General features: G+C 42.4%; 1 protein-coding gene across 7 annotated transcripts in view; it reads left to right on the top strand.

The window, feature by feature from the left end:
* The window catches only part of PDGFA (platelet derived growth factor subunit A), a 37,570-nt gene extending 23,424 nt beyond the window's left edge, over positions 1-14,146 (top strand). For 4 of the 7 annotated variants that reach the window (XR_011329339.1, XR_011329340.1, XM_069810185.1 and 1 more), the window contains one exon: positions 85-3,297. Coding sequence is in view for 4 of the 7 variants with exons in the window: in XM_069810186.1 (XP_069666287.1) it covers positions 85-95 (11 nt within the window). In the remaining 3 variants the exon portion in view is untranslated. Of the gene's footprint in view, positions 1-84; positions 3,298-5,058; positions 5,233-7,821; positions 11,104-11,396 lie in introns of those variants that run through there. The other 3 variants (XM_069810182.1, XM_069810181.1, XM_069810184.1) reach the window with 3 other exon arrangements.
* Positions 14,147-17,231: the final 3,085 nt, after the last annotated feature.

The raw sequence follows: 17,231 nt of genomic DNA, 5'->3' as shown, positions 1-17,231 counted from the left end.
TTTTTTTTTTTTAAGTCATCTACTTAGAGGATAGGACCTTTGATTCTAATCATAGAGTTATTGTATCTTTTTTCTCTCCTGCAGATGTAAGGTGAAAATAAGCTAGAAAAAAAACTTCTCTCTGGGACATGGATGTACATGGTTTGTTACATTCCTGAACCTACTATGTATGGTGCTTATTGACTGTATACTTTATTTGTTCTCCTGTGTGAAAAAACTGGCTCAAAAGAACACTTAATGAGAACAAAGAGACAATGTACATTTGTTTAATGTGACATCAAAGCAAGTATTGTAGCACTCTGTGAAACAATAGGAAGCTTCCCTGTCCAAAAAAGAAAAAAAAAAGAAAGAAAGAAAAACAGAAAAGAAAAAAAAGACAGTTGAATGAATGGAGGATACCAAAAGTACTCAAAAACATGACAAAAATCTAAGTGAATAGTGGATTTCTGTCAGAGCAGTCAACGGTGCTTTACGTCAAGAAATGTGCCTGCGTTCTTGATGAAGATGGATGGACACTGGTGGACTTCAGGCACAAAAAAAGCAGGAATGTATGAAATGATCAAATGCCACGCAAACACTATAGAACAATACATCCTTGCTTGGTGGTGTTTTAAAAGTCTATACAAAAAAACCTTCTGGGGAGCCTTAAGTGGATTTTTTTTTTTTACACCATAAAGTGATTATTAAGTTTTCTTTTTACTCTTTGCCTAGCTTTTTATTATCTCTTGGACTACATTTGCCAATAACACATATAAAAGACTGGTATAACAATAAGCAGAACACAAAACATTACGGTATTTCTCCTAGTGGGATGCAAACTAATGAGATGTATTAAAATAAAAATGGTATACCTATGCATAATTTTCTAGACGTTTCTTGGTTTATGTTCCCCAACCTCCCCCGTAATTTAAAGCATTACATAAAAAGAAAAAAAAGAGAAAAAAAGAGAGATGTGCGTAAACAAATCATAGGATATCCATGCAAAAATCCTTTTTTTTCCTTTAAGAATTATGCCAGTTGCCTACTAGTGATATTGTGTTAGCAATTGTCATTCTTATCAGTATACAGATACTTTTATTTCACATGTTGGAGCTGTGTGAAATGTACAAATTCTTGTATCTGCATTGTACAATGTCATGGTGGCATGGGAACTACCTTGCTGCAAATATTTGAACAAAACCTAAAATTCTTTATTTTTGGTAAAATGTTATGCTTTATGTGTATTCAACAGAAATATGTGTTTTTGTAAAGGTGAAGTTTGTATTTTTATCTAAAAATTAACAGTTTTATATACCTGAGAAAGCCTGCTATGTTTTCTTGAACCAAAAAAAAAAAAGAAAAAAGAAAAAAAAAGCATTTTGTGGTCATATTTTTGTAGTAGAATAGCCCAAATAACATCAAAATCTATTTTAACTATAGCAGGGCAGATAAAATAGTCTGGCACCAGCTCCTATGTTTTCAAAGTGCCAAAGGATTAAATGTTCAGTTCCCCATGGATTGCAGTGGGAGCCACATGGCTGAATCCTTCTGTACTGCTTTGGAAATGTAGGGCTGTGCCAGATATGACATGGCTACTCATTTGGCCAAAATCACTGCCCCACCCCAGTAGTTTGGATTATGTACCCTTTGTTTTATTTGGATTATCACATTGGATATGTAAAATGAACTACTGGATTCTTTTATTTGTGAAACATCTACAGAGAGATGAAAGAGTTTTCTTAGTTTGGAACACAAAAAAGTTTGTCTTGAAGACAGTGTTTCCACTCAAATAAAAAATATCTTCAAATGTGAATGAACTGCAGAACCTTAAAACAACAGAAGAGAGAGAGATTTTTAACTTCTCAGTTTCTTTAAATATAGTTCAAACATTCCCCTCCTGTTCCTGTAGCTATGTCCAGTTTCAACCAAACAAAGCAATGTTAGCTAACAGGCATTATTGGCTTCAGATGCTAATGCAGAGATAGAGTTAGTCACCGTTCTATTTTGTGATCATTTTCCCAGTGTATTTGTTGAGCACCAAAACTGGAAATACATTTAACTAAGATTGTCTGTGCTTGTTTTCCACTAAGTGTACTGTTCACAATGTTATGCACATGAATGTATGTGTCTGCGTTTAAAAAAGTGTATAAAATGTAATTTATATATTTATGTTTCAGTGGGATGCCAATAATGTTGCTCCGTTCCTTTTTTGTCTAAAAGATATCTAATGAAAAAAACCCATATATCCATTAAAATCATGTAGATGAAAAGCATTATGTGACCCACTCAGACACTGTGCAGGTATGAAAGGATGTCAGAAGTCACTTAAGTGGAATAATTTGCAAAAACAACTTTTTGAGAGTCCTGTGGTTGCACTGGCATAAGAAGGTTGCATTCAGATCTGTGGGCCAGCTTCCCTGGAGTAACTCCATTGAATATAATGGAGCTCTGCTGATTTACATCACGAGAGAATCTGGCCCTACAGTAGTCTTGGAAAAAAAAAGCAAACTGAGAGGCATGCATTTTATTGGTGCCAGCAAATAAATGTTTTATGCCAAATTCAGAAAACCAGGAGAGAATGAAGACTGAGTGGAGTCTTTTCCAGTAGTCGTTTGTTTGAGACTTGTGGTCTCGAGTTAATTTGTTACCAGGAATGAAACACATGTGAGTCTTTGTTCTCAAGCACAGTGTTTATATGGCATGCAGCAGCAAACGCAAAAATCTCAGGGCTATATTCTCAGCTAGTATAAATTGGCAAACGTTTTTGACTTCAGCCGCCCCTAAGCTAATTTACATCAGATGAGGATCCAGTCCACGGTTTTTACGATATGAGGAGTAGTGTCACGGTGTGAGCGTCACTTACTGTAGTCCAGCTGAGATACTACCCGCCAGCCTTTCGAACATTACAGGCTATAGTGTTAGTCCTTCTTCTTCAAAGTGGCAGATACAACCAGAAGGAACAGTAACATTAAAGGTTGTGACACAGGAGACATTAATTCAAAGTTAAGTTGGACATTTCAAGGGCCATATCCTCAGCTGGTGTAAATCACCATCACTCCATTGCATGCAATGGAGCTGTACCAGCTTACACCACTTGAGGGGCTGGTCCCTCATTCTTGCTCATCCCTTCCACTACTCGGTCCTGCAGGGATCTCAGATTGTCGTGTACGGTTAATGTAATCCTGTGTTCTCTAATACTTAAGCACAATAAGTGAATATAAGAATGAGTGTCAGACTTAACTTTGAATGTCCAAGCTCTGAAATGGTTTGTTTCACCATTGTGGCTGTAAATTAAACAGTTCTCTGTGCATTTGTGAATGCTGTGTCATATCTTCTTCCACTGTCTACTGGAGGTGGTGGACTCCATCTGGACTTTTAAAGTGCTGCATTTGGAGTGTTACAGGGAAGGGTGTGAGCATTTGGAGCTGCAAGATATCTGATTGACAGCTCTTTTATTTGTGGGGTGGGGGTCTAGTATGGGGGCTTAATGAAGGAGTTGAAGATGATAGTTGTAAGTCACGTTTCCATGCAATCCTTTTAACACCTTGTCGTTTTTGTCCTTGCACATAGTAGGTAGATATTTGGGGATAAAACGTTTTTCTGTTTTACGTTCTGCAGTCACTTCCTCTGTCCAGAGATTCAGAAGTTGTTGGTCTGATTTAATCTTTTTTGAGATCTTTTCTGGTCAGAAAGTGTATATGTAGGGGACTGCCTGAAAACAATCTCAGTGTTATAATATGGTGCACGATCACTGGTTCTCTAGTCAATTCATTACATCTAATTCTGTGCTTCATCTTTCCAGAGCTGCCCTTCAGTTGCTTTTGTTGAGTGAAATCAAGGATTACGTGCCAGTTTGCTTTCCTTTTCTCCTGTCCTCCGTCCTGCTTGGCATCTGCTTTATTAGACAGTGCGTGGTGACTACAGGCAGTTGCTCCTCTCCAGCCCTGGAGGTTCCTGGGCAGCTCCAGCACTTCCGTGTCTTTGAGCTTAGGCTTTTAACTCTGCTTGGACAGCATCTCATGGGTCTCCTCCCTCCAGCGGGCTTCAGCATTCCGGCTATGAGGTTCTCTTGGCTGTCCTCCTCGGTTCCCTGTTGCATTGCTGTGGTCTACTTTCCAGCTGTTCTCTGCCTGACTTTCCCATCCCTCTGTTTCTGTCTCTCAAAAATGATTTTCCCTTCCTAGGATCTGTCTCATCATATATCTCTTCTCTCTCCTCCTGCCTGACAGAACAACCTTTTTATCTCCAAATCAGTTGCTTTATCTAGGCATGTGCCCCGAGATCCTGTCTCCCAGACATACAGGCCCATAACTGACCCCCAGAGGAAAGACAAATGCTGTTATATAGACAGGTGTTTGTGGAGAGAAAAGGATTCATCTTTGCATTTGGAAAAATACTCATTACTGAAGGCTCCCTGCTAAAGCTCTTCCAATTCCAGCAACAGTGTAACTCTGGAACAGCGGCACTGAAGCTATTCCAGACATCTGACAGTTCATTTAAGATCAGTGGCCCCATTTATAATTTAATTTGAAAGTGTACCCAAAAGCAAAGATGAAGTTTCAAAGCTACCTCAGATTTGCATGCTCATATTTTACTGTAAATTGAAAGAAATCATGTTCGTAGGCCCCTTCCATGGCTTCGAAAATCTTACTCAATATCTATCTGGCCCTCTTTTGGGCTGGAAATCATGGTTGCTTTAAAACAGAAACAATGTGGAGGTTTTCAGTGAAGTAATTTTCTTGGTGTTTCTTAATAACACAGCTTCTAGTACTAGCAGATCTCAGAAACAGAGTCAGATAAAAATTGTTTAAACTCGTAAGAATCCCACTTAAGTTTGCTTTAATTTCAGGTAACAGAGAAAAGCCTATCAGTGTTGCCTTCCTCAAAAATCAGCCTATGTTTTGTATTTATTATTCCATTTAATTGCTGTGTATTTTCCCACATTTTAATAGCAAGGTATTATTCCATGTCTGAGCTTTTCTGTGCCACTCTTTGCTGTAGCATCTCTGCGGCACAGCCTTGAACTGGTTTGTACTCATATCTCCTCTGAAATAAAGAACTATTGTTATCCCATTTTAGGCGAGACCGAGGCATGGAGAAATGACTGTGCAAGGTCACACAGCAAGGCTATGGCAGAACCAGGGATAGGACTCAGATCTGAGTGCTCATCCAGTGCCCTAAATCACACGACCATCTTCCCTTTCCAAGAATGAATCCTTGCACCCTTAGAGCTAAATACTGAAAAGATTGAGGGTAAGTCATTTTGCCTAATTATTGTGCATCGGATACATGATCAAAAACCACTGCGATATCATCAGAGAATGTAGTGACTGATGAAAATCCAGCTTTCTGCCCATGCAATTATGCAGCCTTTTATGCTATCATGAGCTAGTCATTTCCTGCATCTCTAAGGAGTCAACCTTTCGTGACTTACAGTGAAAATTATCCACATAGAACAAATCAAGACTCAGATTTTATGGGAATTTACAAAAATTCAGTAGACAATTTTCATTGTACGTCCCTTCAGTTCTGTGTCATTCACTCCTTTTATGGTGTGGGTAACATTTCCTAAGGGAACTGTTTTTACCATGGGCCCAATCCTGATTCTTTTTCCCAGGCCCTAACGTGGAAAAGCACTTTAAGAGGTGCCTGTGTTTGCCCTTCTTCAAACCAGTGCCTAAGCATGCTTGTAACTTCGGACAAACATCCCATTGACCTCAGGCAAATGGAACAGAGTTGATGCTTTATTACTCTTCTTGAGTAGGGTGTGCCTTCCTGACACAGGATCCCAGTTGTGGGATGGGGGGTCTTCGTGCTCTTAGAGTACTGAAGTATGTTGTAAGCAACCCCAAAGATGAAGTAACAAGGCTAGAATATACAACTAGAAAAACAGCTGGGAGAATTCCTCTCTCTTCTACTCCCATGGAGGTTGCCATTTTGAAATACATGTTTGTTCTTTTTTGGGAAAGTACTTCCCTGGCGTGGGTGGATTCAGGACTGCAATTACTAGTGCTAGTGAGCCTATTTAAGATTATCTGTTTGGATACCTCAGAGAATATAATTTGAAAACTCAGAGTCATACCCGTAACACACAAATTTGAGATGGGAAAAAATACTGAGAACAAATTTCCTGTGAAATTTGGCAACTTTTAGTTTAGGGGGAAAAAAAAGTAATTAGAAGATAAAATGGAAAAGATCAAAAGCTTGATCATTAATTTTTCAGTTGTGGAATGTTACCTGTCCCTTTAGTCATTCTAATTATTTGCTGTATCAGGCTAAATTATGTGCTGAAGTAGCTCAGAATTACTACAACATGTAAAAAGTTATGGCTGCTTCTCACTGAACTGCTACCTATTATCATGGCATATGACTGTGAGGTGGGGCCTGCAATCACAGTTGTAAATCAAAGAACAAGTCATAGGTTAGGTACTGTTTTCCTTAGATATTGTCTCTAAGTTTGTTTTCTGTATGCTAGTATCTTGAGCGACGTTTGGTGAGCTTTTCAGTTAGGTGTAAAGTCAAGAATACGTAGTTCCCAACCTGAAACTAAGGACGTGCTAACTCTTAGTCTCGTTCATAATCAATACATGAAATTCTGGCGACGTCCTGGTGATAGAATTTCTGTCACTGAAGGTTTCAGTGTCACATTCTTCCAGTGTTCCTTCTTCCCCTAGAGGGGAATCCAGTCATTATTGTATTTGACTCATTAGCAGGCCATCAAATCTGACTTGGTTTGAGGTTTTAGCATCTAAAAATTTCTGTTGGGGCCGATACTTGGGCATACCAAATGTCTTCCACGATCTTAGATAAAAATGCACAAAGAAAGGCTGACTTGTGTGCTTCAACAGAAAAGAAATCCACATACGAAGGCTGGAGTAGTCCCTCAAACAGGGAAATAAGGAGCCAAGTTTCTAACAAGTGTTGCACACTCATCTTCCCAAGATCAGACGTGGTGTTTTGGCCTTTACGTACTATCTTTCATCTTGCATAATGCAGGCAACTGGTTTTACTGTCCATCTTTGAAATTGAGAGTAGCTGTTAAGATCAGGTATGCAAAAACCAGAAGCACCCAGAGATGCAGTTGAGCCCATAGCACTTGAAATCCCCTGGGGATTTTGAAAATATCTTGATTCTTGAAAGCAATCACAGATAAGTAGAAGAAAAGCATTTTTAAACACTTCTGAAAATCCCACCCTGGTGTATTTGGCAGGTGAAAAAAGAATCCAGGAAGTATACTACATATATTGATCATTCACTGACAAAGTAGATGTTCGTAGAAAATGCTCATGCTTAAATCTTTCAGCAGTTAATGATGATCTTTACAGTCCATAATACTTGAATACTTCACTTATCGATACATCAGGGCTTGGATGAACTTTGAGACTTATGAAAATGGGACACTCCTTAGGCCAATGGTAGCTCTATGTTCCAGTAACTGATCAACCAATTACATAATTGGCCAGATCACTAACTTGCATAAATAGATTCAACTGCATTGACTTCACTGGAGATGACAGTTACCTGAGAATTGACCCGAAACTCTTGCCACAAAGCAGATAATGATTTCATATTTTGCTGTTTAGTGTTGTTGTAAAAATAGACTCATTTCCTGGAGCAGTTAAAACAAGAAAATCTGGAAAAGCAATTTCCCACAGAGACTCATCCACACTGGAATTTGCCGAGGTCCCCGGATGTGAACATGTGCTGTTAGAAAACATAAAACAGCAACTTTGTTTAGGGAAGCCTCTGACCTGTCAAAAATGCAGAGCATTTGTTACCAGACTTTTCCTTGGCAATTAGTGGGTAGAATAACTCATAGAAATTGTTTTGTTTGCTTACAAGGGGCGAAGCAAGACATAAATTCAAGATATCCCCTGTCTGACCACAAGAAAGAAGACTGTCCACAGAGGGTCTGTGGGTGAAGTGCTGAGCGGCCTCAGCTCCCTTTGGGGATGAACTCAAACTTGTAGACCTCAGTGAAGCATCAAGAGCTCACCAGAATTGCCTGACATCCCAAGCTGTGATTTTTTTCAGTAGTCTAAGCAATTTGGGCATCCAATTTTAATTCATTTTTACAAGACTTTCAGGAAGCCTCAGTTGGCTTCAGAATGCCTCTGTCTTTGTTCCACAGAGACTAATTTTGACCCAGGGATGTCACCATGAGTGTTGCCTTCCTTCTCTGGGTAGCAGCACTCAAACCTTAAGTTTGCTTTCTGCTGTTTGGTGTAGGTGTTTCCCAGCAGTGACTTTTCAAGTGCCTGTTGCATGCCCTGTTCGCTGCTGGGACAGCCTGATCTTTCAGGTGGGGAGTCCGCCTTACTCGATCCATGCTTCACCTTTTCCTTAGCACTTTGGCTTTACATGTCTGTTCTATATAAAGGTGGTGCTGGTTCAAGCTGAAGACCAGGGAAGTTTCGAGAGGTCAGGTTTTCTGCTATGGGCCCTGTTCTGCTGGAGCCTGTTGCCCAGCTGTGTCTGCTGTATGGGGCCAGAGAAGGAGGGAGAGATGCTGCAGCACTTCAGGGAAGCCAAGATAGGTCTTCTCGTGCTCAAACAGTCCTGCCTGAAGACACAGCCTCCCTGGCTGCCACTAAGCACTGCAGTTTCCCCCTTTCCCCCTTGCCTTGAGGGCTGATGTTTCCCTGACGCCAACACGTCCCTCATACAGAGGAAGGTCTCATGCTGCATTGTGTGTGATTGAGAGACGTATCTGCTCGACAGCAAGATTCCCGTGCAGACTGAGGGCTCGGTGCTCATGCACTTGGGAGTGAAGACGTTTCTTGGTCCAAACACACCCACAGTAAAGTAAGATGCTCAGAGGTCTCTTTGGAGCCAGGAAGCTACTCAAAAATGTGTTCAGGATCTGAATTCCCCTTGAATGCAGTGGGTTTCCACAACAAAAATGACAGAAGCAATTTATCCCAGATAGACTGGTTTCTTCAACAGGCCACGTATGAGTCCTGCAGGTTAATGCTCAGCTTGCATACCTTACCGATTGCCACAAATACTGCTTTTAAATTAAATTGTCACTATTTATTGAGGGATATGTTTCTCTTACATGTGCTTCAGAAGAGCTTGTGTAACAGCTTGTATCCATTTGTTGTGCAGAGCCTGCTGGCTGATCCAGAACGGTTAGGCTATGTCTGCATACCTAATAGGGGTTTGGGGACCTTGCAGCTGCAGTTAGCAAGTGCAAATGTTTCCCATTAGCTCCCAGCGTTCCCCTAAGTTGTGATTCAGCAAGACAGTCAGTGGAAGGCTGAACTTGAGGCATGTGAGATGTTTCTTTGAAGTTACTCTTGCTTAAAGTTAGGCATGATCTGAGTTGGCTTGCTAAGCTGAGGCCCTGAAGAGCCTACTGGCTAACGCAGTGTAAGCTTAGTCTTTTCCTCTTATGCATTGCCTGGAGTGATGTTAGTTTCAGAAGCGTTCTGCAGCCTTTCAGTAAACTATTCCATAGTATTGAGGGAAGGCTTTAACTATTCAGTGGCTTTCTACCAGCGAGCTCAGCTACACTAGAAAGCCTATAGCAATGCTTGCCCTCTCTGGGCCTCTAAGGTCTCTTCCTTCCTTATTTTCTTCAGCATGTTTCTTTTCTAAGGCAAGTGAAAAAAAAAATAGTACCTTAAAAAGGTGGGAAATTAAGCAGATCGTATCATCTTGATTCCTTTATCTCACTTAATTAAGGAGAAGTTTGCCAATAGTGATCTGGTATTTCCTAAAACAAGCATACACGAAGAACACTTTGAGAAACTTCAAAAGAATTTTCAGGCTAGATCAGGAAAAGATAAAACCAGAAGTGGAAACTTCTAATACACTTTATAGCCCATTACTTACAGGAAGTACATTGTTGCATAGGATACTAATGAATTCTGCAGGATGAGGTTTGCAAAAGAAAAAAAAAGGCACCTTCTGTATCTTAGAGGAAGAGTCTCAGGGCTTTTGCAGTTACCATAGATAATGCAGTGGATGTGTATGGTCATATCACCAAAAAAGAGTCTACCTCTGGGAAAAGGCTTTTTAAAGTTTCAAGTGTGTACACTATTGAATTTATGTAGCAACTTCCTAGTCTAGCTGCAAAAAGTGATAAAGGGAATGCTAAAAGTTTATCTTGTTTTCAGTTGCCCTGTTCTACACCCTAGAAGGCAGAAATACCGCACTGCATCTTACCTAGCTGCAGGGAGGACAGCAGGAATACATTTGAATGGCTAAGGATGAACACGGTAAAGTCGATGCTGATGTTCTCAATCAGGTAGTGAGGCCAGCAAAGTGAGAATAGCAAAATGGATACTCAGATTTACCAGTGACACTTGTCTGGAGAATTAATATTTGACAGACTCTTAATTAGCTCAATTGAAGAAGTAATCCTAAAATCCTGGTTTTGGACAAGGGCCTGAATCCCAAGCTACTGGATTTGCTGTTAGTGAGTTGGTGCTCTCAGAAGTGTTGTGAAACAGGAATATTTCATATTTGTAAAGCACCCAGAGATCCTACGGATGACAAGTAATAATTTTCTACTGTTTAAAGAGTTCCCTGGTGCAAGCAGGCCCCTCGATGGTGACTAGAGAGCTGAGGGGATGTGCCCCAGGCTCAGCTCATGTTTTCAAGTCCAGACGTGCTGTCCCCAAGTTAGCACCAGCCAGTGTTGGGTGCACGTCTATCACGCGCAGAGTATTGCGCACGTGCCGCTTACCTTGCTGTTCTTCACCACGGGAGATGTGTCCACCTGCCAGCTCTTGTATTTCGCTCAGATTGTAAGGATAGCTTTGCTGTATGTATGAACGTACTGTAGGCGGCAAGGCATTCCCATCAAGACCGAAGCACACGGGTAGTGAGGCTTGAACGTTTTTTTCTTATGTACAGGCAAGATACTTAAATATCGGGTTGGTTGCTCTTTGTATCTTTAGGCACCCAGTACTTCTAAACTTGTGGTCTCTGGAAGGCTATGTTACTGAAAATCAAGAGGCGATTGCCCTTCTGAAAGTTTCTACTCACGCTTGAAAGTGAGATTTGGATTCCTAAGTCACAAAGATGCTTTTGCAAATGTTGTATCTGTCTGTCTGCTTCTCTATAAATCAACCTGCTTGGCCTGAACTGAATGTTGAAATAAACAGCTGAAAGACAGTCTGATTGCTTCTTTCTGAGTGTTTCCCTTATGGAGCGCTTGGGGTCACATGGCATCTGCTCTGACCTTAAGGACCTGCTTTCTGGAGGCTTTTTTACGATGCTAACAAACCCCACATTTTAACTAGCTGTTAAATAAGCCAGTCAGTGGTAACTATTCAGGACAGGGATTAGAAGAGTATTCTTACTGGGATACAAGATGGCTCTGTCCATGTGCTGGCCAGGGATGAAGGGCTGGAAAACTGTGTGGTGGAAGAGACGATTAATGTGATTTTCCACAACTTTCCTTGCAGCTGCATTTTTGAGGAGAGAGAGAGAGAGATGGCTAGGCTTGCAGTAACATGTTGTGCCGTCATAAATGCTACAGCCACCATCTGTTTCCAGCCCACGACTTGAAAGAAAACTGAGCAGTAATCTCATAATTCACATGAGCATTTTACACTTGTGAACCCTTCCCAACCTTTGTCTAATAATGAAGGGAGTGCATGGTGCTAAGGTTTGTATTTTTCCTGCACGTATTAGTGTTTATTTGTATGTCTCTTTCTGTTTTGTTGGTTTTTTTTTCCACGGGCCCATGAAAAAAATTTCTCTGGGAGGAAAATCAGACCAGTTCCATGGTCAAAAGAAACATAATAAAGGTAAAATCCCAATTCCATTGAACTTGCTGGCAAAATTCTCCAGGAGGAGGTGCATTTAACATTCCTCGCTGTGTCTGTCTTAGTTACTTGTTGGTTAAAAGAAAGAAAGACATTAGAAAGTGAAGAGGCGGGTTGCTGAACTGCCCTTTCCCTGCAGAAACAGAGCTGCTAGAATAGCTGGACATGCGCATTTTAAACCCGCACCATCAGATAGGATGGTAATGGTAGGTTGGATTTTAATGAAAACAAATTCTTCTGCTAATCTTCGCTTCGGGCTGGCCCTCCTTGGGATTAAGGATACCACCTGCTGTGCCAAAGACTTGCTCAGGTTCGAGGCTGCTGGTGGGTGGGAAGAACACAAACATCTGAGAGTGACTCTGGTGAGCGATTGCAGTCTGTCCTGTTGCGGTGCCCTCAGGGAAGCCAAAGAGTTCAGATGATTTAGTTGATGGAAATACTGCTCCCCTCCAGCCTGCAAAGCAAGGCTAGCATCATTGAGGATTTCTTTTTGACTGTTCTGCAAAACCAAGGGCTGCTGTTTCTCTGGGCCTCCTCTCGTCTTTGGACCCAATTTGCACGCTTCCTCCTAGCACGGCTGAACTGGCTGAATGAACTCCTGCTCTCCTCTGGCCTTAGAAACAATGACTTCATCATCTCGACCAGACTGCAGAGCAGTTTAAGGATGAAAGGGCTTCTCATTTTATATATCCCACTGCTGCTAGAACTATAAATCCTTGATGGACTGAGTTTATAGCAAACTGCTACTGCAAGCAAGTGAAATTTATTTTGTCTTGTCATATGTATGGTCAAACTGTCCAAGCAGTTGCCAACCAACTGAGCTGCTGATGGGCGGCCCATTCAATCTCTTCTCGTTTTATTTAAAAATAATAAATAACTACCAATCAAAGAAACTTATTTTGACATGTGCTACCTGTTGGGTGATCCTCAGTATCTCCAAGATGTGTCCGTAAGTGGAAGAATGCTGCCAGCTGTTGCCAAGTCCAGCAGACATGACAGGAAGTTCCACCAAGAAAAGGTTTGTGGGCTCATTAGGGTTGGGGACATGTTAACGGCCACCTCCTTTTTTAGTACTACTTGCTGTTCTGAATGTGTTTGGTCAGGTAGCAAGGGTGCACAGAGGCCACATCCAACCACGTAGACTCTGCTTGAATCAATGGCAAAGCTTCGTTGACCTGTATGTGGTGGTGGTCCTTTTTCTGTCTTGCAGTTTGATCAAAGATGGATTGTTGTTGGATCTTTGAGGTCTAGAAAGCTGTCCTGTGTCTATTTTGGTGCCTTGTGATGATAGATGAGCTAAAAAGGAGATAGTAGCGACTCTTCAAGCTGATGGAGTCTGAATCACATATATTTCTGTATCATTTTCTTACAGAGTGAAAAAGCCTGAAAAGTTACCTTATTTTTATTTTGTAGCCAGGCTAATTAATTATAGCTGGGGGTGTTGGGAGCTGTCGTATTAAACAGCCTTTCCCCGCTTACTCCTCTTGTCCTGCCGAATTCTATCTCTGCAGCCTCCCACCCCCGCATCTGTAGTTTATGGTCACATCTGGAGTGTCTGCCCTGCACACGTGCTGGTAGGAGCCTTCTCCCCGCTGGCACACACATCGTGGCCTTTGGTGTCCGTGGAGTCACAAGCATCTTTCCCAACACTTGTTTTTGTGTGAAAAGGAGAGTGAGAGGGGGCACGGGAAGAGCAACGGCAGGGAAGGCCTCTGACATGAAATTCCCAGGAACAGGATTTGCACATTTTATGACCGTTCAGATGGAAATGCAATGGAGCTGAATTACTCCTCCTTAATCCTGCTTTCTCACTTTCCTCCCAGCAGCCTCCTCCCCTCAAGCTTAGGTAATACAGAAGCTTATAAACAAATCCCACCGCGTGAAAAATAGCAAAGGGGGGAAAAAAAAGGACCTGGGTTAGGGCTATGATGGATAGACAGGTGGAAGGCAGGCACCAGAAGGGAGGATGAATGGTAAAAGCCTTTGATGGAAACACTAAAGAGCTATTGAAAATCCAAGGGGTGGGGGGAGGGAGGAGAAAGAATAGCAGGAGGAGGGAAAGCAAGGGAGCCGTGCCCCCCTTCCCCCCCGCCCTCTTTCTCAGGATGTTGAAAGTATTTGTCCTTCGTTACAAAATGATTGAACTGCCGCCAGGCCAGGCCACCCTTCCAGCCATTGCACTGGGAAACTGGCACTTCTGAAAGCCTCGTCGCCTCTCAAATTTTATAGCTTTCCCTTTTTGTGGGAGTTTTTGTGTTGTGCTACTTGCAGGATTGTTTTCAGATTTGTCGCGTATCAAAGAAACTATATTTTGTTGCTCTGACAAACACAGAATCCAGGTAATGAAAGGAAGAATTAAAAAATAAAGGCCCATTTTTATCAGAATACCCAGCTGTCTGCCTTTTATTGAGTCAGAATTTCATGCATTTGGTATTCACGATGTTGCATTAATATTCCTTTGGTTTATCTCTAGCGCTTTTTGAAGGAGGAATTTCATCCTGTAAATAAAGCTTCTATTTTACTGATGTCTCTGTGTGCACAAAAGCAGTGCCTGTTCTTGATAGTCAGAGTAGTGAGGATGATCCTGTTATATCATAATTAAAACGGTTTTTGCATCAGGTGAATGCAGGCAACAGGGAAAAGATAATCTTTCCCCTTTTCAGAATGGTCCCTGAAGTTCTGCAATGTCCTTGTCCTGCAAGACCTACAGATGGGAAGAACTATTGAAGATCTGCATATGAGACTCTTACTGCTGCCGGAGGCCGTATATATATCCTGTATTTGTATGTGTATGTATTTATATAAGCCTGATGCTTGGGAAGGACTGAAGCCGTGTGTATTCTCAAGAATTAGATCTGGGTGTCCGTAGACGCATCCTCCACCCAGGCTCTTGTTAACCAGGGGAGGACCCAGGGCCGTGTTTTCTGCCTGATGCCACTCCTGTGCCGTTGCTGTCAGAGAGGCACATCGCTGTCAGAGCTTGAGCTGCCCCGGCCCGGCGGGGCGAGCAGGGTCCTGGCTGTCCCCCCGGCAGGTACCGGCTCTGCGTGCTTCCGTCGGCTGCATCGCCCTCGACGCAGCCCCAAGGGCGCTCCTCGGAGTAAACAGGGCAGACAGGCAGCTGTCTGGTGCCTCCAAGATTAGATCCTGGGATTAGGGCTCTGACGGGCTGGCCGTGCCGTATAATTAAAATAGGCCTAGGAGAGCAGAGGCAATATGCAACCTGTACGCAGCTGAATAGCACTTTCCACGTAAACATCTCCAGCGCCTGGTTTCGTTCATTAATGTTTGCGGTGCCCCGAGAGAGGTAACACTGCCTTTATCCCCACTTCCAAAAGAAGAGAAAGGGTAAGTGATCTGCTCAAGATTAGATGGGGAGTTACTGGAGATGGTGCTTCGGTCTCCTGCCTTCAAAGGAATTTGCTGCAGTGACCAAAGCAAACAGCCCCTGCTGTTACAAAGCCGGACCGTGGCGTGTCATTCACACTTTGTATCTGAGATGCTGTGTCTGGGAAGGTATCGCTGTCCTTGCAAACTAACTTCTAGTTCTTGAGCGTGGGTGAGCACTTGTCATTGTGCCAGGATGACACAAAGTCTAGAAATTATGATGGCAATTCAGGTCATGGTATAACAGGGGAAAAATGCTGCCTCAGAAGTGTCCCCGTCTAGTGTCACTGCTAGTGATTATTTAAGCTGTAGGACACGGCTGTGGCAAAGATCAGGTCGTAGCTGATATGAATCATGCCTTGAAATAACACTTTCCTTCTTACATTGTGAAAATTGCAGAGGTATGGGAAGTGAGGGAAAATAGGATTTCCCTGGAGGTTAAAGATTTTCCTTTAATCAGCTTTCATAATGTTAATTAAACGTTTGGAACAATGGCTCGGTCCCGGGATCCGCCCGCTCTTGCATAACTATCTCACAATACCATTTTCACTTTCATGTTTATTTGCCAGCATGATTCAAAGCGAGAGCTGAGCAAGGCTCCCGCACCAAGGAGCTACTTGAGTTTTGGGAAAAACTCCCTCTCTTACCTCTCCTAGAGAGAGAAGACCCAAACTCCCTCCTCCTGAGAAGGAGCAGCCTAGAGGCATCACGGCACTTTGTCTGTCATCATTACCCCATCTGCAGATGGGGCTAATAAAAACTTACGGGTATTTTGAGACTGGTACATACAAATATATACCCACCCATATGGAGAAATGGGTGTGTTTATAGAGGTTGGTACATGGATAGATGTATTCTGGGTAGGTAAGATATATTACAGCGCCACTTGTTCCCTGAATTTTTCTTTCTTTCTGTAGCGTAGTTGCTATGTGCCCATGGGAGCCATCGTTTCTGGTCCTTTGAGCAATGGGCTTAATATAACCCAGGCTTGTATCACACACACACAAGAGTACTCGGGGGGGAAGAGAAAATTTGGGGAATGGTTCACAGGCAGGGGATGACATTGATTTCCCCAGGGGCCTCACCCCATGGGAAGGAGAACTATGCTGGGCATATTTCCACAGCCCAGGAGGTCCTCTTGGTGCCAGACTGGGATGGCTGTCCTGGTGGTCCGAGATGTGTCGGTATGTCCCAGAGCTGGTCTAGGGATGTGCTGAGGGCACCCACCAGCCACACGCGTGCAGGAGGGTGCACACACATATAGAGCCACAGGCTGGCCACCTTTGTTCTTCAAGCTAGAAAAGGCTTTTTTCAAAAAGAAGGTATTAAAACTTAAAAATGTCAGACATTATCAGAAAAAAAAAAATGAACCTATTATATTTTCGGTCAACGTGTTATCTAGCCCAAGATTTTTAAATATGTGCAAAATGCAGTTTATGCAGAAGGACCATTAATCAGCTGCTGGAAGAACTGCCTTTTTTAAGCTGCAAAGATGAAAACAAAAAGCTGTGAGTGCTGGGGCAGCTCCATTTTCCCATTGTACAGACGGCGGGTCTCGGTGCAGGAGGGCACCTATATCCGTGCAGGCTCTTGCTTCCCTAGCAACATGTTAACATCTTTGCGAAAGCTGTTTAAATACGCCGAGCCACTTGCCACGCAAACTCTCTCCATGGCAGTTTCCCTGTTGACACATGCTTTTGTCTGCTTAGAGGAGGTGCTCTGTAAACATAAATGTTAGACGGTTTTTATGTTACTTATTTCTGATTCATTGGTTCTAAATTAGTAGCCCAGAGGCACATACCTTTCATACAGGCAGGATTGCCTCTCTTCTCCCCACCTTTGGAAACTTTGACCTGCTAAGATCACAAACTGTAGGAAATCTCGGAGGCGAAGTCCCAGGTACCGCCAGTAGTAAAAGCCTGGAGTAAACAGATTAGGTGTGTTTGAAAGATGTTTTAAGGGAGCTTGGACTATCTGGCTCAGTTTCTATATACCACAGACAAGATTAATTTCAAGACTGATTTTGATACCATGAAGGCTTCTTCCTTAATATAGGAATTGGCTGTGTAATTAATATATAAATTT

Source organism: Haliaeetus albicilla, chromosome 22 (genome assembly GCF_947461875.1).
Source record: "Haliaeetus albicilla chromosome 22, bHalAlb1.1, whole genome shotgun sequence".
NCBI lineage: Eukaryota > Metazoa > Chordata > Aves > Accipitriformes > Accipitridae > Haliaeetus > Haliaeetus albicilla.
Note: the sequence above shows the minus strand (reverse complement) of the source record. Positions and strands in the feature narration are given on the sequence as shown.